At 48.6% G+C, this 26,242-nt stretch overlaps 1 protein-coding gene across 3 annotated transcripts; it reads left to right on the forward strand.

Moving 5' to 3' along the window:
- The first annotated feature begins 1,926 nt into the window (after window positions 1-1,926).
- Window positions 1,927-26,192, forward strand: STAMBP (STAM binding protein). Of its 3 annotated transcripts, none has more exons than XM_084765622.1 (10): window positions 1,927-2,028; window positions 3,803-4,019; window positions 10,108-10,186; window positions 10,485-10,580; window positions 12,250-12,619; window positions 14,444-14,568; window positions 15,836-15,973; window positions 19,879-19,991; window positions 21,366-21,465; window positions 25,370-26,192. In XM_084765622.1, the coding sequence occupies exons 2-10, from the start codon at window positions 3,817-3,819 to the stop codon at window positions 25,424-25,426; spliced, it is 1,281 nt and encodes a 426-aa protein (XP_084621748.1). In that variant the 5' UTR covers window positions 1,927-2,028; window positions 3,803-3,816; the 3' UTR covers window positions 25,427-26,192. The 3 variants fall into 3 exon arrangements, with proteins under 3 accessions (XP_084621748.1, XP_084621750.1, XP_084621749.1); XM_084765624.1 differs by lacking the exon at window positions 1,927-2,028 and adding an exon at window positions 2,078-2,097; XM_084765623.1 differs by lacking the exon at window positions 1,927-2,028 and adding an exon at window positions 2,128-2,802.
- The last annotated feature ends 50 nt before the right edge of the window (window positions 26,193-26,242 follow it).

Below are 26,242 nucleotides of genomic sequence, written 5' to 3' on the forward strand. Positions count from 1 at the left end.
ATGAGTTTAAGAATACAAGACAAAGACTTTCCCAACAAACATTTCCCCTCCCCCACCCCCACCCCCACCCCAAAAAAAAGGAAAGGAGGGGTGGTGAGAGTGGAAGAGAAATGGATGCATGGCCAAGCTGACTAGCCCAGTGCAAGGAAGATAGCAGTTATGAAGACAGTAAAAGCTAAGAGCTTTAGACCAGGTCATTCCCTGAGAGGGGCACCCAACAAACTTCACTCTCCTCCTGACCCAAGGTAAAGATCTAAAAAGAGCTTTCTTAATTCCATTGCTCGGTCCTTGAAAGCGGCCAGCAGTTCATGAGCCAGATTAAGCCAATCTGGAGGTCTTCATTGATATACACACGTGTCCCCTGTTAGAATGGGGGAAATCTTATGCACGTGATAAATACCTTTACTAATGAAGACTGAAAAGAAACACTGGTGCAATCTCCCTAACCTAGAGCCCAGGGAAAGAGCATTCTTAGGGGCTTCCACCATCATGTCTGGCTTAAGCATTCATTTTTAACAAGACAAACACACACTGATTGATCATAAGAACTTGTTTCCCTGACTAATTTGTTCTTGGTGACAGGAAAGACCTGTCTTCAAACAAAGCCCAGCCCACTGTTGCTATGAACTCTGCACCTGGAGACTTGAGCCCGTTAATTGAGGTGTGTCCTGTAGGTGGACATGAGGAGCAGGTATGTAACTTGCCTGTACTAACAGGGCACAGATTTAAAGCCTTGATGCTTTCTCCTGTGTTTGAACCAGGAAAACCACATCTTTGCCCTCACGTGTTCATGGTTCACCTTTTTTGTCCTTTTCAGTCCCAGCGGGCTCACAGCAAAGAGGCCAATGCTGTGGTCAGTTTGTCTTTAGAATGCATCACACATACACACACACACACAAAATGCATCTCACTCCTCCTCACAAACACACGCCTCGGCGAAGTCTGAGACAAGCCTCTGCGGTGCTGTGGTGCAGGGAGCTCACAGCTCAGCCTAGTGGGTTTCCATTTGCTGCATCTCACAGCTGCAGCCTTCCACAGCAGGCTCCCCTTCCTCACTGTCCCTCGAGGGCCCCTGCAGGCTTAGCATCCTAGATATTTACCAAGTCAGGGAGGGCACCCCATCCCAGTGCCTTCTGCCCCTAGCTCTGATCGCCTCATAGAGAAGATTTGGTCCCAAGAACATAATGATCAACCCTGTCACTCTCCACTTTCACTCCCTGTCACCTTGGGGACCATGAGACAGACCCCCTCTTTATCTCTATAACAGCTGCACACCCAAGCATAAGTGCTGAGATTGGGACCACAAGCCATTGTATGCACTGGGAATAGAGCTGTAAGTCAGAAAAATCCCCCTCCTTTTGAGAAATCAATTCTAGAGGAATCCTACATGGGTAGGAACTATAAAGGGAATTAAAACAGGACCAACATGGGCTGGTGAGATGGGTCAGAGGGTAGAGGCACTTGCTGTCAGGGCTGATGACCTGAGTTCAGTCCCCAGAATCCATATGGTAGGAAAGAAACTGTCCCACGAGTTGTGTACACACTCGCGCGCGTACATGATAAAAAATATATATGTTTAAAAACAAAAGCAGGACCCACTGACAGGGTAGCTGGGTGGCTGCTTAGGTAGGTAGTCAGTGAAGATTTGTTAGAAGAGGTGATGTCCGCTGAGCCGTGATGACAAGCTAGACAGCAATCCCCCTTAAAATGTTAAATTGCTATTTATTCCAATGCAGGAGCCATTGGCAGGAAACTCCTGCTTCGGAATAATTTTTAAAACATACTGGCTCGTTCTGCAGTTCAGTTCCCTCTTTCACATGGTTCCCTTCTCTTCCTGGTTCATTTTCCTTTACCAAGAGATCAGCTGCAGAGCTCGCTTCTCATTGGTGGAAGATTTCAGCCCCACCCACCCGTTCTCCAAGCCAGGTCCTAAATCCTTGGAACGTAACTGCAGGAGTGGCGAGAGTGGGCGTGTCATCGGAGGTGACGTTTCCGGAAGCTCCGACTGTCTGTCATCCTTCAGGAAAGGTGGGAAGGGTCCCGGGAAGGCTGCGGGACAGGGGATCCTGGCGCGGTGGGACCCCGCAGGGTGAGGCCGTGAGTGTGGGGCCCGTGTTCCTGGCCCCGGCCCGTTGCGCGCGAGCTCCGGCTTGGCCCCATCCCCAGGGCTGCCTCCTGACCAGCCAGGGGCCTGGTCTCTACACTCCTAGAGCCTAGAGTCCTTGCATTTTCGAGAAACCTGACTTGAGTGCCTTCTGGAAGGGCGCTGTGGGCAGTAACTGCTGGATCCCTCTCTGATGCACACGCCCCTCGGCTTCTGCTACTTCCTGTTGCCTCCTCCAGAACCCCTCCTGGTCTTTCCCGTTCATTGTGGACACTGCCTTTCCTCTGCAGGGTTACTGAATCCCAAGTTGTCCCAGGGCCACTCGATGGCTTCTGGAGGGCGGTCCCTTCTCTACCCACAAGTGCCCCTCCCGAGACCTAGCATCCCATTCCAGTGAGCTCTGCTGGGCAGATAAGGCCTTGGGCAGCTTTGACACTCGCCAGGAGGGTGTGCTTTACACTCACAATGCCCTCACATTCCTAGCAGCCCCTGGCTTTTGCTGGAAAAGAAGGAGGTTTAGTGGGAAAAACTTCATGGAGGAAATGCCACCCAAAGGCTGAAAAAAGCTAAAATAGAATTGGCCTAGAAAAAAACGACCTCAGAGGAGAAGTGAGGAGAACTTAGAAAAACAATGGCTAAACCAACGAGACTGGAATCTGCGGTTCCCGGGCAGATGGGAATCCTGAGTGAGGAGTAAGGTACAGAGACGGGGTAAACAAGACCGCTCGAACCAAAGATGAGCGCATTCTAGAACTTGCTGGCTGGGGGTGTGTGCTGTTATCCAGTGCCAGTGAGCAGGGACTGCTAGAGCCTCCTAACCCATCTGTCACTTTGCTGTTCAAGCCCTGCTTGGCTTGCGGAGACAAGCGTGTGCAGTGCTGCTTCCCAGAGCTAACAACCTGGCCCTGAAAATGGTAAACATGACAGACTGGATGGAGCGGCAGCTTAGTGAACACGGAGTTAGGAGCACTCGCCCTAGAAAGCAACATGCCCCACCCCCCCACCCCACCCCCGCTACACACACCCCTTATTCCAAACTGAGGAAGGGTAGCCTGGCAAATAATATCACTTCTTCTCTGGTGAGATGAAATGGTCAGCATGAATTGACGGGGCAGCCTTCAGGAAGGCTCGCTGGACACACCCTGCCAGGTGTCAGGTGAAGGGACGGAGGACAGAGAGACAACAGAACAAGTGGAAAGTGCTTCCCTACGTCTACAGTGCCCTAGGCAGGCCGCCAACTGGTGGAAGAGGGGCTTCTGCAACACCAGTACCAATCCCAAGTGCCTACCGGTGGCTATATAGCATCTTTGTAGCATCAAATTGTGGGGCAAGCATTGGTTTTTGTTTTCTTTTAACCTGTCGGTCCTCACATGAAGATGTGGGTGTTCTTGCAAGGAAGGGGGGTGATGTATTGATCAGAACTATTGCGTGTGGTGTTTTAGTTTCTCTAATTTTTGTCTGTTTTGTACTTTGTTTGTTTGTTTGTTTTGTTTTGAGACAGGGTATCTCTATGTAGACTAGTCTGGTCTTGAGCTCTCCCTGCCTCTGTTCCTCGAGTGCTGGGATTAAAGGCGTGCGCTCAACCACACGTGGCTGTTCTTCGAATTTCTTGAGTGCTTTGTGATACACTCATCCTGTGCTAGGCCACCGGGAAGCTACGGCCTTGGCATTGATGTTATCTGTTTTTTTCCGGCCCAGAATTGATTGGTCCAATGTCTGACCATTCGGATGTGAGCCTCCTGCCCCAAGACCGGGTGAGGATTCTGTCCCAGCTTGGGAGTGTAGTTGACTTGAATGAAGACATCCCACCCCGTCGCTACTTTCGCTCTGGTGTGGAGATCATCCGCATGGCATCCATTTACTCTGAAGAAGGCAACATTGAACATGCCTTTATCCTCTACAACAAATACATCACGTAAGACACCCACAGTTCACCTTTTCACCCCTGTGACTGACGCCCCTCGCGCTCTGCCCCTGTGCTCACCTGGGGTTCTCACAGCTGCCAACAGCAGAGAGCTTGACGGGGTCAGCCGTCAATCAGGTTCCAGCCAGCTTCCACATGTCAGTTGTCCCTTCCGTTCAGAGACACAAGGACGGAAGGCGGTGGCGTTTGCCTCAGGAATTACCTGAGCCGGAGACTTAGTTTTCAGTCTGTGTTCACATGCCCCCAGCTGTTAGACAAAAGAGCCGGCAGGTGAGCAGGATGTGTCTGCGTTGGTGAGTGTTGTGACTGCCCTTTCTGTGCTCAGGCGGGCAGTCACAGGATCGTTGCTGAGGTGAGGTAGAGCCCAGATTCCTGTACTCATCCTTTAGAGTGGACTAGGAAAGAGGTCTCCTTCTTAGCTGTCAGTGTAGTCACGTGGTCACCAGATGACTATGGGCCACCTGCAGTCTGTGTGACCCAGCGCAGTAAGACCTTTCCTGAGCCACTCATCATTCTGAGTAGGCAGAATAGATACAGGACTTCAAGGCTGTCACCAGGGAAGACTCCCAAGGCTTCAGGGATGAGCGCGCGCGCTGTGTGGTTGAGGAAGAAGGGGATGATGGGAAAGGTCTTACTTGTCATTTCTAGTCTTAAGTTTAGTACAATTAGGACCTCAGAGCTGACTGTGATTCAGAGGACCTCGGGGGGCTCAGGAGAGGTTTCCCTGGCATCGCCTCTTCCGTCCTCACAGGCTCTGTGCACTGAGTTGGCACATCCGCCTCTGGTTCTGCTCTGCACCGGAGCAAACTCAGACTGAAGGATGATTTGGGTTTCGGTTTGTAGTGACACCTCCAAGGTTTTGCGGCTCCTCTTTCAGCTTTCCGCCTGGAGCATTGGTTCTCTTCCTTTACTGGTTAGCCTTACAGAAGGCAGTCTCCAGAGGTCGTAATAAATCTCCCTCTCCGGTCTTCTCCCCGAAAGAGGCACTGACTTAGCGGTTCCTCACGTGTCCTCCCAGATAGATGCACGCATCTCCATCCTGACGCACTGGGTTTCTTGTCAGTGCATCAGTCATGACACGGAGTTCCTCGGTCTCCAGCAAGGCTGTGATACAGTAGGGACTGCTTCTTGGTTCTGTGACTGAGCTGAGTGCTGGAGGAGGTCAGCCACACCCCTGGTTTGTGCCCACTAGGTGACAGCAGCACCCCTCCACTAGCTCTAGCAAGCCCCAGTGTCTGGATTTTTTTCAGGTTGTTTTTGTTTGTTTCTCTGTTTACAAGAAGAGATGGCTAGCTGATTTGGCCCACTATTTACTTGGCCAAACTCTGGTGTAGACAGGTTGGGTTTTGTTTAGTTTGGTTTGGCTTTTGTTTTGTTTTTTGAGGGGGTTGTTTGTTTTAGAGTTTTGGTTTTTTGGTTGTGTTGGTGTTCGTGTTCTTGGTGTTGTTGTTGGTGTTTAGTTTGGGTTTTGTTTTTTGGTTTTTGGGTTTTTTTGGTGTTTGTTTTGGTTTGTTTGGTTTGTTTTTGAGGCAAGGTCTCCTTACATAGCCCTGGCTGTCCTGGAACTCACTCTGTAGACCAGGCTGGCCTCAAACTCACAGATTCTCCTGCCCCTGTATGCTAGGATTAAAGGTGTTCACCACCACACCTGGCTTAGACAGCTCTTTAGAGAAACTTGGATAATATACAAAGTAGAATAATGAGGAAGTCACTGAATGGAAAAAGTGCAGTGTGCATCTCTGTAGCTTAGGATGGGAAACTCTAGACCACTTTTTTTTTTCTTCCATTAAAAAAAAAAAGATCTTGTGAAAGGGGGAAACTGATGGTCCAATGGGGAGTGTTAACTACAGCAACAAGCTCCCAAGAAATAGAAATGAATGTGTTAATGCTGTTAAGAGTTAATGGAGGGCTGCAGATGCAGCTCGGTGATGTAGAACATGTATAGCATGTGGAAGACCCCAGCATCTTCAACAACAACAATAATACAGATGGATGCTTAAGAAATTGGTTCTTGTCTTTTTTTTTTTTTTAAATGTGACCTGGTATTACCCTGAATGACAAATACCAGGGTTAGTGGTGAGACTGAAATGGGGCGCAGAGTCTGTCCCTGTACATGATGAGTGAGTGAGGCCTGGGGCAGAGTTATGGATTGGGGGGCGGGGAGGGGCGTTGCATTTCATTTGCTTGATTTGTTGGATTTGGGATTGAATTTGGGACTGCATTGGGTTCACTAGGCCTGAAGTAACAGATGCAGCTACCGCCATTGCTCTGCCACCGGCATTCCAGACCATGATTCTGAGGCTGTAAAATGACAAGCGGTGGCTGCAGAGAATTGCTAGCCCAGTGAGTCTCAGACGGTGTGTCCCTGCCAGCTTACACCAAGCAGAGGCTCACTCTACCAGTTACTAGAGCTGGGGGCCAAGGGAGGAGGTGGGGGGGAGGTAACGCATCTGCCTCCCCACCTTCCTGCCTCCCCCACTCTTAAGAATCTTGCTCTGGGCCTTTCATGGATGCTTTAGTTTAAGATCTGAAAGGTATGCCTGTCCTTTCTCCCAGAGCAGTTCAGGCATCTTAATGATCCCAGGCAAATCTCCCGCCCTCAGTAGTCACTTTCCTGCTGAAGGAATGTGTTGCCTTTTGCAGACCCCAGTAGAGAAGAGAGCTTCAGCGTGTGGGTTCGGCGCATAGTTTCGTGATGAGCACAGGCAGGAAGCCGGGCTGTGGAGTCCTTCACAGCTTTTTATGGGCATCAGAAGGCTGCACAGAGGGACTTAGGATATCCCAACCGTCCCGGTCTGTTGGACAGTGTGAGCCTCCTCTAACACAAGCTCTCCTTCTGCAAATGAACCGTCACCTGTAGTGAAGGCAGCTCCTGGGATTAGGGTTCACAGACCAAAGATAGGGGTCTCCTGTGCCCACCTTCCTTCCACGTTTAACTGCAGAAACGGGAAAACATGGGATAAGGGTCCTTAACGCATCCTTTCATTGACTATCTGTTTGGCTTTTTGAATAGATTGTTCTCATGCAAAAATACTTCTTCATGATCATTTTCCCTCAAACGTTAGAAGGGAGGAATTCAAGTTAAAAAAAAAAATTAAAAGCGCCAGGCTTGTGAGATGCCTGGTGTTCAATCCCTGGACCCGCCCCCCCCCACACACACACATAAAGGTAAAAGGAGAGAGCTGGCTCCACAAGTTGCCCTCTGACCTCCACGTGTGGACTGTGGCACACGCATGACCACACACACACACACACACACACACACACACACACACACAGAGGAATAATAATCATACAGTCCCATCCAGCACATGTTACACCACCTATGGACTTGTTCCTACAAGACAGCATCTACACATGCGCCTTTGGCCTTAGTGCATGCCTGTAACCACAGTGTTCATTCTGTCCTGAGCTTGTCCTCTTAGTGATACTGTACGTCCACATGGGGACTCGGGGAGCCTTCCTCATCAGCCCCCAACTGTCCCCTGAATCTCTTCATGGCCAGCTCTCTTCCAGTCGCTACTCAGACGGCCTCTCTTATGCCTCCCTTAGCTACCCCGCTTCAAAACCCGGGCTCTGGTCACCGCCTGCTCTCCTTTCCTGTCAATAGTGACCTTCCTTGTGCTGATTTCCTTCTTTAAAAACTTTTTAGAGGTTGTTGTGAGCCTCCATGTGAGTGCTGGGAGTCGATCCTGGGTCCTCTGGAAGATCTGCCAGGGCTCTTAACCTCTGAGCCATCTCTCCAGCCCTAGTAGTACTGATTGATTGCCATTCTTTTATAAATGTCTGTTCTCCATTGTAACGGGTGCTCCATAGATGAGGGCAAGGGTTGAGTGGATCGTTTAGGATGTATCCCTAGCCTTCAGAGCCGAGCTTGGCACCTGATAGAGACGCACACTAAATCGTTTTTTGAGTCAGTGAGAGACTGACGACATTGTTTCACGTTCGCATATGTAATGGTTTATTCAGTTATCGTGCCTTAACGGACATTGTTGTTTGCCCTGCTTTTGTAATTCCATATTGATTGTCCTTGTATGTATTAATCTTGGTGCATGCATATATGCTGTTAGGTTGGTCTCTACGATACATTCCTTGAGGTCAGGCTGTGAGTTTTGTGGCTTTGTACATATTAAGTTTTGAATAGTTGTCTCCCATCCTGCCCCTTCAGTAAGAAAAGGGTTAGATCTGTTTACAATCTTACTGACACATGAGAGCTTCTCCTACACTGGTGCTTACGCCAGGCACAGCCTACATTGAGGCCTTTGCCAATCTGATGGTAAAACTGCTGTCTCACCTTTACTTAGAACTCCCGTCATCCGAGGTGACGCTAAGCACCACGCTGCCACGTATTCACCACTTGTCCCTTCCCATTTGTCTCCTTTTCTGTCGCTCTGCCAGGTGGGTTTTGTGTGCTTGCTGTTGTGCCTTTGTTCTGATGTACTTGCTTTCTGTAGTCTGCAACCAGATATAACCCCAGACAAAAGCATCCATCTGGCCACTGCTGTGTTGTGTTGCGGCGCCTAGGAAGTTTCCATCCCCGGTGTTAGATTCTCTGAGATGATTCTCATCCCCATCTTTTGTTCTGTGTCTGCTATTGACGATAGCCATATGCGTACATGGCAGAAGTTGTCTATGTACATAGTCCTTTATTTAAATTTATCATTAATATTATTATTTAATAGACGTAGCAATACAGGGAGGTCTGTGGCTAGCTTGTCGTGTGCATGTGCGGAGGTCAAAGGACAATTTTCAAGAGTCACTTCCTTCTTCTGGATGATCAGGCTAGGCTCAACAGGCTTGCGTAGCATGGGGTTTCACCCACGAGCTCTCTTGTCACTTGTCGGCCTGTGCACTTTATCATTAAATAAGTTTGTGGTTTTGTGTCAGCTGCCTTTATAGTTACCCTTAGTTGCATCCCTCTGTGGACCACAGGCTGCTGTGCCTAGAAGCATTCCCATACTTGATTTGGTGCAAAATATTCTTCTCCGAAGGACTGTGAGTCCCAGGAAAAACTTCTAGCGGTCAAGGCCACAGAGCGGTAATGGATATGGTTTTCTCTTAGCTGCCTACCCCTGGCTGCCAGGGGCCTCTGTTCTGATGAGCATCTCCGTTGCTGTGATAAACCACTCTGACCAAAGGCAGATTGGGAGAAAAGGGATTATTTAGCTTATAGGAAGCCAAAGCAGGGATGTGAAGAGGAAACCAACAGAGAAATGCTGCTACTGCCTTGCTTCCTGGCCTAAGCTTAGTTACCTTCTTTATATAGCCTAGGCCCACCTGCGTAGGGATAGCACCGCCCACAGTGGACAAGGCAATCAACACAAGGTACCACAGACAGGCCCCCAGGCCAATCTGTTGGGGGCAGTTCCTCAACTGAGGTTCCCTCTTCCCAGTAGACAACTAAGATCAGCCGTCACAGGATGGAGGATGTTTTACGACAGAGGCCCTTTCGGTCATATCACAAGGGAAAGGCCTTTTTTCTTTGGAATTACAATTTGGGCGTGGAACATTTGGTTTGGGACTTGGGGGGACTTTTTCCCCCTGTTTTGAGATACTCTTATTATGTAGTTCAGTCTAGTTTAAAACTAACATTGTCTCCTTAGTGCTAGAATTATAGGCATCAATGGAAGCTAGCTACGTTCTTCTTGACCAATATTATTTTAATTTACATTTTTGTTGTTGTTGGGATGGAGGTGCCTGCAATATGGCATTCATGGAGGTTGGTAAACTACTTGGATGAATTAGATCTCTTGTTCCACCATGTGAGCACTAAGGGTTAAACTCTGGTCCCCAGCCTTGGCTGCAAGTACCTTTACCTGTTGAGCCCTGACACTCACCCTGTGGCCATCCTTATTGATGTAGGGATCTGGTGTTTGCTGTTACTCCCTGTTTGGGGAGAAGAGAGCAGGACTTCTGTGCAGGTAGGGATGAAGCCGGTAGGGGACAGGGCCTGTGTGCTGTGGCTGGCCTCACGCCCCAGTGCCCCAGCGCCCCTGGGAACTCTTGCATTGGATGCACAGTGTCTTGGAGACATGTGGCATTTTCTGTGTTTCCTGGTCATTCTGGTCTGTTTCCTTAGGCTGTTCATTGAAAAACTTCCAAAACACCGAGACTACAACAAATCAGCCATCCTTTCTGAGAAGAAAGACGCGATCAAGGTAGGTCCTTGTTTTCACTGGTGTCTGTCTCTAAGCTGCAGAGCAGGGCAGAGCAACTGGTGTGCGACCTCAGAGCAGTCGTCTGCCCATCAGAGCTGGAGAGAGCCGGGCTGCCTCTGCAGCTCGCGACAGAGTAGCTGGGACTGCGGGGGGGGGGGGGGGGGGGGGCAGGGAGGGCGGGGGGGGGGGGGCGGGGGGTTCAAGTCCCGTGAGACACTGCTGCCGTTCTCATCTTCTCTCTCTCTTCCTTAGCTGACATTGGAATGTTCTGATTCTCAGGGTCGGTTTTGTATTTCAGAAATTAAAGAACATCGCTTTCCCGAAAGCAGAAGAACTGAAGACGGAGCTCTTGAAAAGATACACCAAGGAATATGAGCAGTATAAAGAACAGAAGGTCGGTGTGAGCACAGCAGGGGCCTGAGAACGGTGTGTGTGCTTCTCAGGCAGCCCCAGTCTGCACTGGGCCGTGGCAGATGGAGTCGGTGCTTACCAGTGGACTAGTTTGTTTTGGGGTCTCAAAGGCCAGTAACTCCAAAGAGTCACCAGCCAGTGGTGTAATATGGAAGATTCTAACAGATTTGTCCTCTGGGTCCAAGAGGGCAACTTAAGGACAGACACCTGTGACCTTTGTGCCATAGCTGCAGCAAGAACCCTGCCCGCAGTGAACAGTCTCACCAGAATATAAGGTGTTTCCGATCTCAGGTGTGGGAAGTTTAGATCAGACGCTTAGCCCGAAAGCTTTTTATAGCCACTGGTCTTCCCAGCGGTGCACAGTGGGCTTTGCTTAGAATAGATAGTTTCAGCTTGTGGAGAGACACTTAGGGCCCTATGGTGCTCCCTTAGAGGGCAGGAATACGCACTGGAAGGGTACCCACTGCTAACATGTAGCTCTCTGCTGTGCCGTTCAGCACTGGTGCTAAAAACCAGCAGAGGGATTAATGGCTCTGAGCTATTTCTAAGGCATTAAGTGGAAGGCTTTTTGATAATCCATATTTATTAGTTTAAATGTCACTGTATTTAAATAATCACTAGAAAAGTTTTAGAGCCCCCCCCCCAACATGGAAGATACAAGGTTGGATTTTATTTTATAGCCTCGCTTGGGATAGCAAGCATTTGAGATAGCTATATCTGAGATACAGATGTATCTGGTTCAGGTGCAGTTAAGTGGGACAGACAGTTAGGGTGGATCATGATTTAAAGTAAGGAATAAAGGGCCGTAAAGTACCTAGTGCCTTTATTACCTCCACATCACCAGGCTACAGTACCCTGACAAAAGCAACTCAAGGGAGAAAGCATATATTTTAACTCACAGTTCAAGGTGCAGCCCATCGTGGTGGGGAGGTCAAGGCAGCCAGAGCTTAAAGCAGCCGGCCGCATTGCATCCATCTACAGACGAGACACAGGGAGGGGCTGCTGAAATGGCTCGGCGGGTAGAGATGCTTGCCTCCAAACCTGGTGGTCCAGAGTTCAGTCCCCTGACCTGCACAGTAGAAGCAGAGAACTGACTCTCACAAGTTGCCCTCTCACCTCCACACATGAACCTTGGCACATGTCCGCACTCTAGCTAACATGTAAGTAAATGTGATTTTTTTTTTTTAAATTAGAAGATGAAAGACACAGCATGAGTGCTTGCACTCTGGTGCTCAGCTCCCTTTTGCGTTTTTATACACTCCAGGATCCCCTGCACAGGGAATGGCCCCATCTGCCGTTAAGATGGTTCTTCCTGCGTGAAGCAACGTGATAAAGATCAGCCCCCACAGGCATGCCCATAGCCTTGTTCGCAAGGTGGTTTTAGAGCTGTCACATTGACAGTGAACACTAGCTTTCGCACCAAGGTACCTTGAAGATTGGAACGTTAGCTGTCCTTCGAAATAGGGTCGTGGCGGCCTGGTAGAAAGGGATGCTGACTGTACCCCATGGCTTTAGACGCATCTAGGGAAGTGTGAATTCTGTATTGGGAAAACGAGACCAGAGCAAAACCGTACTTTGGACATCTCTGTGCAAGGAAGCTTTTCTCCTGAGAGACGGAGTGTAAGCCTGGAATCTTTTTTCTTTCTCTGTAGAAAAAGGAGGAAGAGGAACTTGCCCGGAATATCGCCATCCAGCAAGCGTTGGAAAAAGAAAGACAGAGGGTCGCACAGCAGCGCCAGAGGCAGCTGGAACAGGAGCAGTTCCATGCCTTTGAGGAGATGATCCAGAAGCAGGAGCTGGAAAAAGAGCGGCTAAAAATTGTCCAAGAGTTCAGGAAGGTAGACCCTGGCCCGTGTGGGCCTCTGCTGCCTGATCAGGAAAAGCCTTGTGTAGATGTAGTCCCCACTTCACCCTTCTCGCCCACCCAAACATCAGACTGTAACATGACCACTGTGAGGCCAGCTAAGCCACCTGTGGTGGACAGGTCCCTGAAACCTGGAGCACTAAGCATCATAGAAAACGGTGAGTTCCCCTTACTGGTGTCGTCTCCTGTCCCTCCGGCCTCCGTGGTCCCCACTCACTTGGCTCTGTCACAGAACCTTGTGTCATAAGTATTGTCTTTTTCTGTCCTGCCACTGTGACTGTCCTGTTAAGAAGAAAAGGGCCTTGAACTTAAGTTGACCTTGATCAATTTTCTAAAAGCTTCCTGGGGATCAGACCCTTGGCTTCTAAGGGCTCTGCAGAAAAGGCGGAGTGCTTGATGAACTAGTTCGATCACAGGTAGCACTTCCTAGAAGCGGTTTTAAAACGTTGAGTGCCACATGCAAATCAGTGGCTGGCTTTTTAAGAAGCTCATTGAATCATCCTGCCCTTAGAGGTAGGTATTCCTAATCTGGAAGGAGCTTGATTAGTGTGCGTGCTGTGCCTATGGGGTGGCTCATTCGTAAAACCTAGCGTCCTATCTTCAGATGCCTGTAAGATGGTTACTTGGTTCATTCATAAAATCTAGTGTCCCATCTTCAGATGCCTCTAAGAGGGAAGATGGGCCTTCAGGCGCCTCCCTCGTTCCCTCTGAAGTCTTCTCCCTGTGCTGCTCCTTCCCTGCACATCCTACCCTCTGGGGAACCCTTTCTAATGTCTCACCCACAGGTCTGCTAGCTTCTGTCTAGACTCGGCGTCTGCCTCCCCCTGCCTTTCTGGAAGGTTCTCCCACTCCTCTCCGTTCAGTCAGATGGATTCAACCCCTAAAATACTCCCAGAGTTCTTCTTACCCTCAGTAGTTAAAACTATTCTGGTGTTGCCGTCATTTGCCGGTAGCTAGATTCTAACTTCCTGCACTCTTGAGTCTCTCACGTTTTGTGTTCCCTGTGGGCTGGCATTGCCTTCTGAGAGGACCGAGTGATCACTGGATTGGTTGGAAGTCTGTGCCAGGCCTTCATCAACTACTTTTCTTAGATGACAAAGCTGTCTCATGGATGGGGAGCTTGACTTTCTTTTAGCGGGGTGCTGCTCAGCACACCAGGAGGTCAGAAAAACCCTGAGTGCCAGTCCTCAGTTTTCCACCTTGTTTGAAACAGGGCTTTTTAAAAAAAATTTTATTTTTTTATTTTATTTATTTATTTATTTATTTATTTATTTTTGCTGCCTGCCACGTCTTCCGACGGCCCCTCAGTCCCCACCTCTCATCCGCCTGTAGGGGCATCAGGCTTGGAGACATGCCTCACTGCACCTGGATTTTATGTAGCTTTGGGGAATTTGAGCTGAGGTCCTCATGCTTGTACAGGGTCTCGGTACCCATGGAGCCGTCATCTCCTCAGTCGCTGTTTATGCTTGCTTGTTCTCTGAGTCTCACTGGACAGCCTGAACTTGTGATTCCCCAGCTGCAAGATTCTGAGAGCTGAGGTGATAGTTGTGTGCTGTCACTTTTCAAACAAACAAACAAACAAACAAATGAAAAACTTAAAAAAAAAATACTAGGTGGTCCCTGTCTTACCTTAACTGGGTAAAACCTCCTCTTCTAGAAGGATAAGGATCATAAAATAAGAATGCAAAGTTGCATCTAAATCAGCTCTGGATGAGGCAGTCAGCTGTGTGCTTGCTCAGTCAGTAATCCATACTTCCAAGACACATCGGACAGGCGGGAGTAAGGCAGCGCCATTCAGAAGGGAGACATAAACGGGAAAGGGGTGACTGGTCCCAACTAAGTCCAGAGTCCTGTTGCCGTGGCTTTGCTGAGCTCCATCCACCAGCTGCAGTCACAGTTGGAGTCTCAGGCTGTCGCCTCTGATCTCTGCTCTGGGACCCCTGGCCCTGTGGCCTCAGACTTTTCCTTCTTGTCCATTTCAGTTCCCACCATTGAAGGCCTGCGCCACATCGTGGTGCCCCGCAATCTGTGCTCGGAATTCCTCCAGCTAGCCAGTGCCAATACCGCCAAAGGCATTGAAACTTGTGGAGTCCTCTGTGGAAAATTGGTAAGGAGAGATAACTTTCCTGAACTGGGACTGCTTCCGCTGTGGCTTCCTGTGACTCTCCGGTCTGACTCTGCACCAGTCTCCCACCCCCAAGAGAGTGCATGGCACAGTCCCTGGGGAGGCGGGGGTGGGGGTGGGGGTGGGGGGAGGGGGGGAGGCAGATACCTGAAGTTTGCAGGCCAGACAGATAGCCTGCTTGACAAATCCCAGGCCAATAAGAGCCCACGCCTCAAAAACTAATTGAACATGCAGAACAACACACAAGGTTTTCCTCCAGCCCACACTCATATGTGTACACACACACACACTCTCTCACACACACACACACTCACACACTATAATACTTACTAGTTAGAGTAGTGCCTCATGCCTGTAATCCTACCCTTAGGAATCCAGGACAGGCTTCCCATAAGTCTGAGGTTAGCTTAAGCTACATAGTGAGTTCTGACCAGGATTAGCTATAGAATAAGACTTTGTTTCAAGAAAGAAAAGAAGGGAGAGAAGTGAGGAAGATAGAAGGGAGGGAGGAAGGCTTAATTCTAAATGGAGGAGGACTCAGTTCCCTTTGTGTCCTGTTCTGAGCTCCTCAGTGGAAGGCCTGAGCATGTGAATCATCTAAGGTCTTTGTAACTGCCCACTAAGTGTGCAGTCCTTTGCAGAGATGGAAGAGTGCTGAGCAAGCCGGGCATGGTGGCGCACGCCTTTAATCCCAGCACTTGGGAGGCAAAGGCAGGCAGATCGCTGTGAGTTCGAGGCCAGCCTGGTCTACAAAGTGAGTCTAGGACAGCCAAGGCTACACAGAGAAACCCTGTCTCAAAAAAAAAAAGTGCTGAGCAGTGTGCCCACTAGGAGATGTAGACACTGTGAGGAAGGCAAGGCCACCTAAGGGAGAGCTTGAGCCCAGTCCCCACTGCTCCAGAAAATAGTGACTTGGAACAAATCACACTTGGACTCAGTGCCGAGGCCAGAGTGGGGGATGCTGCTTTAGACATGGGCAGAGGCACTCCAGAGAGTGTCTCAAGGAGCCTGAGCAGACCCTAGGGCTGTGCCATTGGCCCCGCCTGTGCTAAGAGGGGGATTTTGGTGGCTTTATCAAGTACTGGGGCAAAACACATGAGCACCCAATGCTGTAAAACACTGGGGGAAGGGATTCGGGGAGGAGAGCGAGAGCTGTGAGGTGGACAGGAGCGCCTTTCCCTTCCTCTGCTGTGAGAGAGTGGGGCTGAGAGCCCCAGGGAGTTATAACCTGTCCTTTTCTCCTTTGCAGATGAGAAATGAATTCACCATCACACACGTGCTCATTCCCAGGCAAAATGGCGGGCCTGATTATTGTCACACAGAGAATGAAGAAGAAATTTTCTTTATGCAGGATGATCTTGGACTCCTCACCCTTGGCTGGATCCATGTAAGCAAGCCTGCCTCCCTGAGGGTGAGGCTCCTCTGCTAGCCGCACCCTGCCCGCGCCAGTCTCTGAGCTGAGGAAAGCCTATCCAAACTATTTTTGTTGCTGCACACATTGACTGCTAATGCTCCAGTACTGACTCGGGAGTGTTGCCAGAAGCTTCTGCAGTTATCTAAACGCTATTTTTTTTTTCAAAGACAAGGTTTCTCTGTGTAGCGTTGCCTGTCCTGGACTCGCTCTGTAGACCAGGCTGGCCTCGAACTCACAGAGATTCACCTGCCTCTGCCTCCCGAGTGCTGGGATTAAAAGCATGCGCCACCACGCCCGGCCCTAAACACTATCTTGTTACTAAAACTAATTTTTCATCGTTGTGGGATCTCTGACTCCAGATGGTGAGAGGACGCTTGCCTAGGATGTTTGTGCGCATGCTTAGAGATCACACACCTAAAAGCTGTATAACGAAAGGATTTTAAAGAAGGCAAGAGAGTTGATTCTGATGCTTGCACTTTGTCTTCATGAGGCAGCACTTGCCTTTGCACACACAGCTTCCAAGTGTTAGCACGTGCTGCGCATGCTTCTGGTGATGCCAAGGAGGCGCAGGTCGCCCCCTAAAGAGCAACTCCTAAATGTTTCTCTCATTTTTAAGGCCTCGAGCTCACAGAGCAGGCTGTTTTTCTTGGCATGTGACAAGTTTAAGCCACAATCAGGTTGTTTATTTCTAGATTTGGGAGCTGTCACAGTGCGGACACATGGGACAGTCTCCTGCCCTTTCTTTCCTCCTTTTCAGTTCAGTTATCTAACTACTTCCTGGTTTGCCTACCTCAAGGATATAAGGTGGCAGATAGAAAACTGGCCACCTTATATGGGAGGTCACCCAGAAAATGAGCACCTGTTCACGTGAGGGAGAGTGCAAGTTATATTCTTCAGCAGGTGAACACAGAGCACTGTGGGTGTCGGAGGAAGAGGGGTCACGCCTGAGGTGGCACATGGCGACTTGTAATGAGGGGCCAAAGGAGAGTTTCATGGGGGGAGGGTGAGCACCGGACAGGTATGCTGTGCTCCCGCAGCACTGAGCAGTCCTCTTGGCAGGAATCAGAAAGAGATGCAAGGGCAAAGCAGAAGCGAGACCTGGAAGGCTTCTGTTCCAAGCTGGCCCCAGCAGCCTCCAAAGTGGGGAGGGGTGACAGCAAGAAAAGTTACTCACCGGCAGCTGAGGAGACGGGCTACTGAGGGAGCAGGAAGGGCAGTGGGTGGTGAAAGAAAACAAAGATGTGGAGACCGAGGGCTGTGTAAGACACAGAAGCCACTGAGCAGGGGACATGGAAATAGGGCATCTGGGATGCTCCCCTGTATTGGGCTCTAGCATGAGAAAGACCCAGATGGCCCTGCTGGAGTGGGAGCTCACTAACAACATTGACCCGGGGAAGCCCACTGTTGAGGGGTTCCCCACAATCACGGGACGCTGCGTGCGGTGGCACCCACCTCAGTCCTAGCGCTCAAGCAGGGTGAGATAAGAGGGTTATGAGTTTTGGCTAACCTGGGCTACATAGCAAAACTGTCTCCAGAAAGTAAGACAGAGGAAGCCATGACGTGAAGACCATAGGGATGTCTTGAAGCTTGGCTCTGAGGGAGGGGAGAGAGAGAAGGTGGCTCTTGGCAGAGCTGGGCTGACAGGCTGATTACCTGTTAAGTGTAGAATGTTTTGTTTTGACCTGGCTTTGACTATCCAAAAAGCTTTGTGAGCTGACGTGGACTAACTGAATCCGTTCACTGAATCATTAAACCAACATCTATGAGCACACACTACCTAAACAAGGAAACAGGACCCTGCCAGGAGCCTGCTCCGCCCCTCCCACTTTCTAATTCCAACAATGAGCCCCCTCTTGCTCCTGCCATCCCCTCCTCCCTTTCTTTAGTGCTCACCTCCTAAGTGGGACTCCCTACTTGCTGTACTTGAGCTCCGCTAACCTTCCTGAAATGGAATTGGAAGATACATAATGGTTCCGTGCAGCTGTCTGGCGTGTTTTCACCCCTGGAAAGCAGTGAGGGGAGGGAGAACAGGCAGGCAGAGCAAGATAATGTGACTTAGGACATCATCACATTAGGAGGGCACAAGGAGTTCATGTTTGCACAGGGAGAAACACACAGCCCTCAGAGTCGGGTTCAAAGTCAGAGAGCTGAGGCCACAGAGAGTTTGTTGACCTGGTGTTTGATGGAGTCACAGACACTCTTGTCTGGCAGCCTTTGCCTTGGTGTGGTTAGACCGAGGGTCTGCTGAGGGGTAGAGGGGAGGCAGAGAGGGTTAGGAGCTGGAGGAGGGATGGAGAGACGGCTCAGTGGTTAAGAGCTCTCACTGCTCTTCTGGAGGATCTGAGTGTGGTTCCCAGAACCCCCTCTGGTCAGTTTACAGCCTCCTGTACCTGCGCCAAGGCTCTGGCCTCTCCAGGACACCTCCAACACACACATACACACACACACACACACACACACACACACACACACACACACACACATGTGTGGGTGTAAACATAAGTAAAACAATTTTTGTTTAAATCTTTTTTTTTTCTTAAGGAAATAGAAACTAAAGGAGAGGGCAGGCTCCAATATAGTTACTCTTTAGGCTCCAAACATAGGTACTTTAGACATCAGGTCAAACTGAACACGTGTGAGAAAAGGAGTCTCGTCTTCAGGGAGGCCCCAGCTAGGATAAAAGTTTGGCTTAGTTTATCTCTATGATATTTCTGCACCATTTTTTCATTATTTGAGATTTTAAACAACAACAAAAGGACTGGCAAGCCGGGCATGGTGGCGCACGCCTTTAATCCCAGCACTCAGGAGGCAGAGGCAGGCGGACCGCTGTGAGTTTGAGGCCAGCCTGTTCTACAAAGTGAGTCCAGGACAGCCAAGGCTACACAGAGAAACCCTGTCTTGAAAAACCAAAAAAAAAAAAAAAAAAAAAAAAAAAAAAGGACTGGCCAGATGGCTCAGTATGTAAAAGCATTTGCTGCAAAGCTTTTCAGCTGAGTTCAGTTTCTTTGGCCCACCCGGTGAAAAGAGAAGCCTGACTCTCACAAATTAGCCTCTGATCTGCACATGCGCACACGCACACGCGCACACACACACACACACACACACACACACACACACACACACATAAATGATTTTTACATTTCAAGAGGAAAATAAAAGCGTCAGCTCTTTCTCTCTCTCAGAGCTCCATCTGGTTCCTACCTGACGCCCCTGAGCTCGGCCTCAGACTTCTCCATGCTCTCCTCCTCCCTCTTGTTTCTCAGAGCTTTTAAAAGATGATTTTGTGCCATGTTTTCATGCATAACATGTTTGAGGTATGAGCCCAGAGGCAGAGGCAGAGGCAGGCAGATTGCTATGAGTCGAGGCCAGCCTGGTCTACAAAATGAGCCCAGGATAGCCAAGGCTACACAGAGAAACCCTGTCTTGAAACTAACAAACAAATCTGCTTACACTGGGCCTGGCAGCTCACATCGGCATCACAGGACTTGGGAGGCTGGGCAGGAGATGAACTTGAGACCAGTCAAAGGTTGCATGGTGAGTTCCTGGGCAGCCTGGGCTACAGTTAAACCCTGTTTCCAAATAAATCTGCCCTAGCCATTTTCAAGTAGATAGTACATGACCTTGCACTCTGCAGGCTGTACTACAAATCTCTTGATCGCTCGAGGACCTTTAGAGTCTCCTCATACTGTGTTAGACTCCACTTGTTTACAGTCCGGGGAAGGAACTCGCTGTGAGGGTCAAGTGCATTCCTCATGGCTGCAAATAGCTCTGGACCTGAGGAAGGGTTTGGGGCCAGCTGTTGGGAGCTCCTTTGACCGTTAGTGGACCAGCGTGGCATCTGGGTCACTGAACATTCTCTGATGTGTTTCATCTTTTAGACTCACCCAACCCAAACGGCCTTTCTGTCCAGTGTGGATCTGCACACCCATTGCTCCTATCAGATGATGTTACCAGAGTCCATAGCTATCGTCTGCTCCCCCAAGTTCCAGGAGTGAGTACCTCGGATGTGGCTCTGGGTCTTACAGGGAGCAAAAGTCTCTGTTATTGAAAGCAGCTGTGTGTGTGTGTGTGTGTGTGTGTGTGTGTGTGTGTGTGTGTACATGTGCACATGAGTACAGGAGGGTGCCTATACATACGTGCAGAGGCCAGAGGTTGACATGGTATGTCTTTCTCTGTTGCTTTTCTACCTTACTGTTTTTGACACAGGGCCTCTCACTGACTGAACCTGGAGATGACTTGTTTGGTTGGAGACCACCACGCTCCATCCCCCTGGCTTGGGGATCCTAGATGCATGCCATCGTGTCAGGCTCTTTCTGTACATGCCAGGGTTGCAATGTCGGGGTCTTGTGTTTGTATGTCAAGCATTTTACCAACTGAGCCACACCCCAGGCCCTGAGACCTTTTAAAAATCAAATATATAAGCCCTCTTAACTGGCTGCTTTCACAGGTGTCCTTTAAGCTCCATGTTGTGATAAATACAGTTTACTCTTTAAATGATATATTAATAGTGCTGGCTCCTCTAAGAAATTTGAACTGTTTGATTTAAAGCCATAAGATCTCAAGAACCTAAGGGAAAAGGTAAAGAATTTCCACATTGTACACTATCTCCAAGTGTTTCTTCTCACTCCAAGTGTGCTGTTCGCCCTGAATTCTCAGCTACTCTGAGCTAATGTGGAGGCAGCGATGAACTAGGCTTTCTACTTTCCATTTTTTCAAGCGTCACTTTTGTGCACTCAATGTTACGCCACAGGGCTTTGTGACTCTGCTCTTGCCACTTCCCTCTTTCCTCCTCAGACTGAAGAATCTTAGTTGACCTAACTAATTACTCATTTGTCCCTTATCATCATCGTCATCGTCATCATCATCATCTTCATCATCATCTTCATCATCGTCATCATCTTCATCATCTTCATCATCGTCATGGTCGTTGTCATCTTCTTCTTCATCATCATCATCATCATCTTCATCATCATCATTATTCCTACTTAAATCTGTTGTTGATTTGCTCAAAGGAATTTTTCACTTTTAATTTTAAAAAAGTAGTTTTAATTTTCAGCTACAGAATTCCTCCTCTTTGGAGACTGGAGAGATGGCTCAGCAGTTCAGAGCGCTTGTTGCTTTTGCTGTGTGCCTGGGTTCAATTCCCAGTACCCACTTGGCGGCTCCATGTTCCAAAGTCACTCCAGTTCCAAAGCTTCTGGCACCGTCTCCTGATCTCACTGTGTACCATCCCTGTTTTATTCCTATTTGTAATTACCAGATAAATTAATTCTTTGGCCATGACCCACTCCCCAGTGAAAAAAAGCCATAAGCCAGTACACTGTGAATGCTGTCTTGACTCTCGGCGTGTTCTCTCTTATTGCAGAACTGGATTCTTTAAGCTGACTGACTACGGCCTTCAAGAGATCTCAACATGCCGGCAGAAGGGCTTTCACCCCCATGGCAGAGACCCCCCTCTGTTCTGTGTACGTATATGTGTAGAAGCCAGCAAGCACCTGAAGCCCATGAGGTGCATGGTCCTGTCTAACCCACCCGCTTTCAGCCCTGTCACCCACCTTGCCAGAGTTCCACACCCAGCATAGGAAGCAGTGAGCGGTGGAGCTCTGTCCGTGTCTGTGAGGCTGCTGACTCTTCCTGGGTCTTTCATGTCATGTGCCTGATATATATATATATCAATAGTACATACTTTACAGGGTTGTTGAGAGGATGAAATAAGTGAGACACGGGTGTAGCCCAGTGACAGAATGCACGTTCAGCGTGCCCGAGGCCCTGGCCTCAATCCCCGGCATCACTGGAAGAAGTAATAACAGAAAGTACCGATTGCATTGTCTGCTTATTACGTCACACTGTTCTCCGTCATTGACGTTACTAAGCTCCAGTCGCTGTCTGAATGCAAAGGGAAAGCCGTGCAAGATGGGTAAATTAAGCAAATTTGATTCTGGGACTTGGCCTAGAAAATAGGCTTCTCACCTCCCTAGGAAGTGCTTTCTTCTCCTAGGCTGTGTCCATGATAACACACTTAGTACGATCAGATCACCGTGTGTCAGCTCAGCCCCAGATCAATGAGATTCTGGTACTTTCCTCCCACCAGTCTGGACTTTTCCCTTCTGGGTTCAGAGAAAAGCAAGCAGCATAGGGGAAGGAACCAGAGCCCTGTGTGTGAAAGAACAGGCATGCATCAAAAGGAACCACGAGGCTCATGGGAAGCCGAAAGCTGATTTTGTACAGTAGAAGTTATAATGTATGTAATACATGAGTGTGTGTGTGTGTGTGTGTGTGTGTGTGTGTTGGTGTACTTTATATTTTTCCAAGCATAAAAACATTAGCTTCATAGTATAATAGCTTTTGAAAATGTATATGTATTATTGATTTATCACTTCCTTGTTTTTCTTTTATTTTCCTAAGTTTTCACTGAACTTTATGTTCAGTCTTGTGGCTCAACCTCAAAAAACAGTTTTCAGCTGAATGTGAGGAATAAAATAAATCTTGAAAAAATAAATAAACAAACAGGGCCAGGAGTGGTGGCCTTTAATCCTAGTACTCCAGAGGCAAAGACAGGTGGCTTTCTGTGAGTTTGAGGCCAGCCTGATCTACACAGTGTGTTCTAGGCCAGCCAGGGCTACATAGGCAGACTTTATCTCAAAACATACACACATACATGTGTGTGTGTGTGTGTGTGTGTGTGTGTGTGTGTGTGTGTGTGTGTGTAATCTTGGGATATAATAATGTCTACATACAAGGAATTGAAATAAATACAGCACCATCAAATAGGCCTGGGATACCAGTGTCCAGGAGGAGCAACAGTTTGCGGCCAGCCTGCGCGATATAGCCAGAGTTTGTCTCCAATAAATAAACAGGCCTTTTTATGCCAGAAGTGAGAACCTGCCCCCCACCACGGTGGTGGTAGGTGACCTTTATTATCTGAATGATATAATGAGCCCCCAACACTGGAACACGCCTGCTAATTCTTTTGAATAAAGGAATATTTAACAAGTGATTCTAGAAAATACATGGGAAGGAGCTGATTCATACCCTGAGTAGAACTCAGCGGGGGTGACGGTAATTGCCACTGATGTCACGATCAGGTTCCGGGCTGGGAATCGCTAACCTTGAGCAAGCACTTATTTCCCAGAACTTCACAAGAGTGCTGCAAGCTACATCACCCCACCCCACCCCTGCCTTTCCCCCTCAGTTCCCCCGTGTCCCCTCCTCTCCTTCTCAAATGCGTGTTCTCTTCAATTATTGTCACACCCATGCACACATGCACACGCACGCACACGCACGCACATGTATATACAGCCTACAGAGTCCTTTTACCTTGCCTCATATATACATGTGTCCTGCAGGGGCTGATCACTCAGGATTGGACAACGTATGCAGGAGCTCATCCCTGAAGTACTCTCTCTCTCTCTCTTTTTCTCTCTCTCTCTCTCTCTCTCTCTCTCTCTCTCTCTCCCTCCCTCCCTCCCTCCCTCCCTCCCTCCCTCCCTCTCTCTCTCTCTCTCTCTCTCTCTCTCTCTCTCTCTCTCTCTCTCAACAGACAGTGATATCACATAGCCTTGGTTGGTGGAGGGGCGTGTGTGAAATTTCTCCCATCCATGTTGGCATGTCAAACATGTGGTCAGTATGCTTGCCTTGTTCATACAACCATATTGTTATTTCATGGATGCACTTTCCCTTTCAGGTCTAGGGGTCGTGTCTAACAGCAGGCTGTGGTCTGCACAGTCTTTCTTCCCCCATCTTCTGAGGTTTTCCCTGAGCCTTAGGTTTCCCAGTTGCGTTGTAGATACGTCACTTCTTTTCTGTGTTTTGATCAGTTGTAGCTCTCTGTAATAGTTCCTATCTGATGCAAAAGGAAGCTTTGCTGATGAAGGGTGAGAGCTACACTTACCTGGGTAAAAAGGCAAGTGTTTAGAAGACAGTCAAACTATATTGGTGTAGGAAAATGGCAGTGTAGGTCCTTCTTTCACACCTGTGACCTCTCCGGGCATGGCTAGCTTTACAGTACCAAGTATATTGAATTACCCACCCACTGGGAAGGCGTTAAGTCCAATTAGGCAACTGCTAGTCACCACCAGGATAAAACTGCCACTGCTGTGCCACTCTACCTTGTCCATCTGGTCATTATTGTGTCTGAAGGCTTTACAAACAGGTAGGACATGCAAGTGCCCCTCTTCCTTAGCACCTTGCACAGTGCCTTTCAGTACTGTGGGAGCTGGTCCCCAGCAAGGGGGCTTCCAGGTCAGGCCCAGTCCACATCCCCTGTGGTATCTCCAGCTGTAGTGTCTTACCTTCAAGTTCTGAAAAGCAACCAAGGCCAATGACGCCAGCTCACACTGTTTTGGGAGACTTGTCTTCCTCCAAACAACAACTTAGGTTTCACATGCCTAGAACTGGGGTCTTGTCAGATAATACATGGCTATTGGGGAAAACACCATCACACCATGTTTGTGTATGTGTGTGTGTTGTGTGTGTGTGCGCGTATGTTACACATGAATAGATTACACACACAAATATATATGTGCACAAATATATATCTGCATACATGAGCAGATTACATACACACACACACATACACACACACACATACACACACACATACACACACACACACACACACACACACACACACACACGGAGGAGACAGGGTTTCAGTATGTAACCTGGCTAGCCTAGTACTTACACATGTAGACCACAGCCTTAAACTCACAGAAATCCACCTGCCTCTTGCCTCCTGACTGCTGGTATAGCCATAGCTAGCATATTTTATATATACTTAAAGTAAACTTACAAAATAATGCTTTCCTGCTTTCAAGCACCCTTAATATTATTTGTCTCGTCTTCCCTCTCTCCCTGTGGTATTCTTCCTCCCCAGCTAACTCCCTCCGTTATCCCCTAAAGCCCCTTTGCAGCACCTGACTCTTCCTGCTCTCCTCCCTAGAACTCGGTGTCCATCCTCCCTGCCCTGGTCCCTTTCTACCTGCCTGACTTCTGATATATTGGGGTGTATACTCACATGTAAAGATTCAGAGCCACAAACAAGAGAGGATATACGGTGTTTCTTTCTGGATCTGGGCATTTCTTTCTGGATCTTTCTGAATGGGCATTTTTAATGGGATGTCGCCGGTGGAACGCTTTCTCCACGAGCCCCAGACCCTGGCACCAATCCTCAGTGCTGAGCCAAGCACAGCAGTGCATACCTATAGTAACAACACGCAGGTGGCAGCAGGAGGGCGGAGGCCATCCTGGGCTTTCTAGGGATTTTGAAGCCAGCCATATGACCCAGCCTCAAATTAAAAAAATAGTTTTCAAATGACTCTAAAGGATTTCCCACAGTTTCATTACTTTTCCTTTTTTTCTCTGTTGCAGGACTGCAGCCACGTCACGGTCAAGGACAGAATCGTGACCATCACAGACCTTCGATAAATCTCGTCGTGATCTAGGGAAATGGCTCATTGCTACCAAGCCCAGCAGCCCAAGTTCAATTCCCGGGGCCCGTACTGTGGAAGGCGAGCACCAACGTCCCCCGGGTTGTCCTCTGACCTCCACTTGTGCACTGTGGTATGTGTGCACCCACACACATACACACACACATGTGCACACACACATGTGTACACACACACACACACACACAATTAATTAGTGTAAATTGCATAAAGTCTTACCCCCTCCACCGGCCCAGCAATACACCCTGTTCAGTTTACTAGCCCCCAGTGGAGTTAAGCTTTTCAGACAGAATAGGAAAGGTCAAACCAAGGGTTGGGTTTTTGTTATTTATTATTTGAAACTAAGTCCTTTTTTTTTTTTTTTTAACGACAAATCTGAAAAATGAGCAAATCTCACCAAGAAACTAACTCAAAATTAGGATGCAAGAGAAAACACCTCTCTGCCCTCCAACGACTGGCCTGGTGTCCCTCCGCTGGCCTTGTGTCCCTCTGCTGGCCTTCTGTCCCTCGGTAATTTATCTACCAACTTGTTCATCTCTACCTTTGGTCTAAATAAGGGCATCTATGCAAAACTGTGAATGCTGTTTTGAAAGATTTGTCTTTTTCTTGTTTGTGGCACTACTAACTTGTCACTCTGTCGGGAAGTGCATGAGGCGCTCACAGCCCCCGAAAATTGGTTTTGTTTAAAGGTATATTATTTAAAAGGGTGTTGTTTTCTTCTGTAATAAAACAGCTCACTGGTGTTATGTTCTAGAGTGATCTGTCTGATCAGGCATCACAGGAACGCTTGAAATGA

This window comes from Acomys minous, assembly GCF_964271855.1.
Source record: "Acomys minous genome assembly, chromosome: 17".
Taxonomy (NCBI): Eukaryota; Metazoa; Chordata; class Mammalia; order Rodentia; family Muridae; genus Acomys; species Acomys minous.

What these genes read in the sequence shown, in the direction of transcription:
- STAMBP (XM_084765622.1), top strand. Translation starts at nt 3,817, where the DNA reads ATGTCTGACCATTCGGATGTGAGCCTCCTGCCCCAAGACCGGGTGAGG. An exon ending in ACTAAGCATCATAGAAAACG is followed by an intron (nt 12,620 to 14,443) that starts GTGAGTTCCCCT and finishes TGTCCATTTCAG; the next exon opens with TTCCCACCATTGAAGGCCTG. An exon ending in TGCTCCCCCAAGTTCCAGGA is followed by an intron (nt 19,992 to 21,365) that starts GTGAGTACCTCG and finishes CTCTTATTGCAG; the next exon opens with AACTGGATTCTTTAAGCTGA.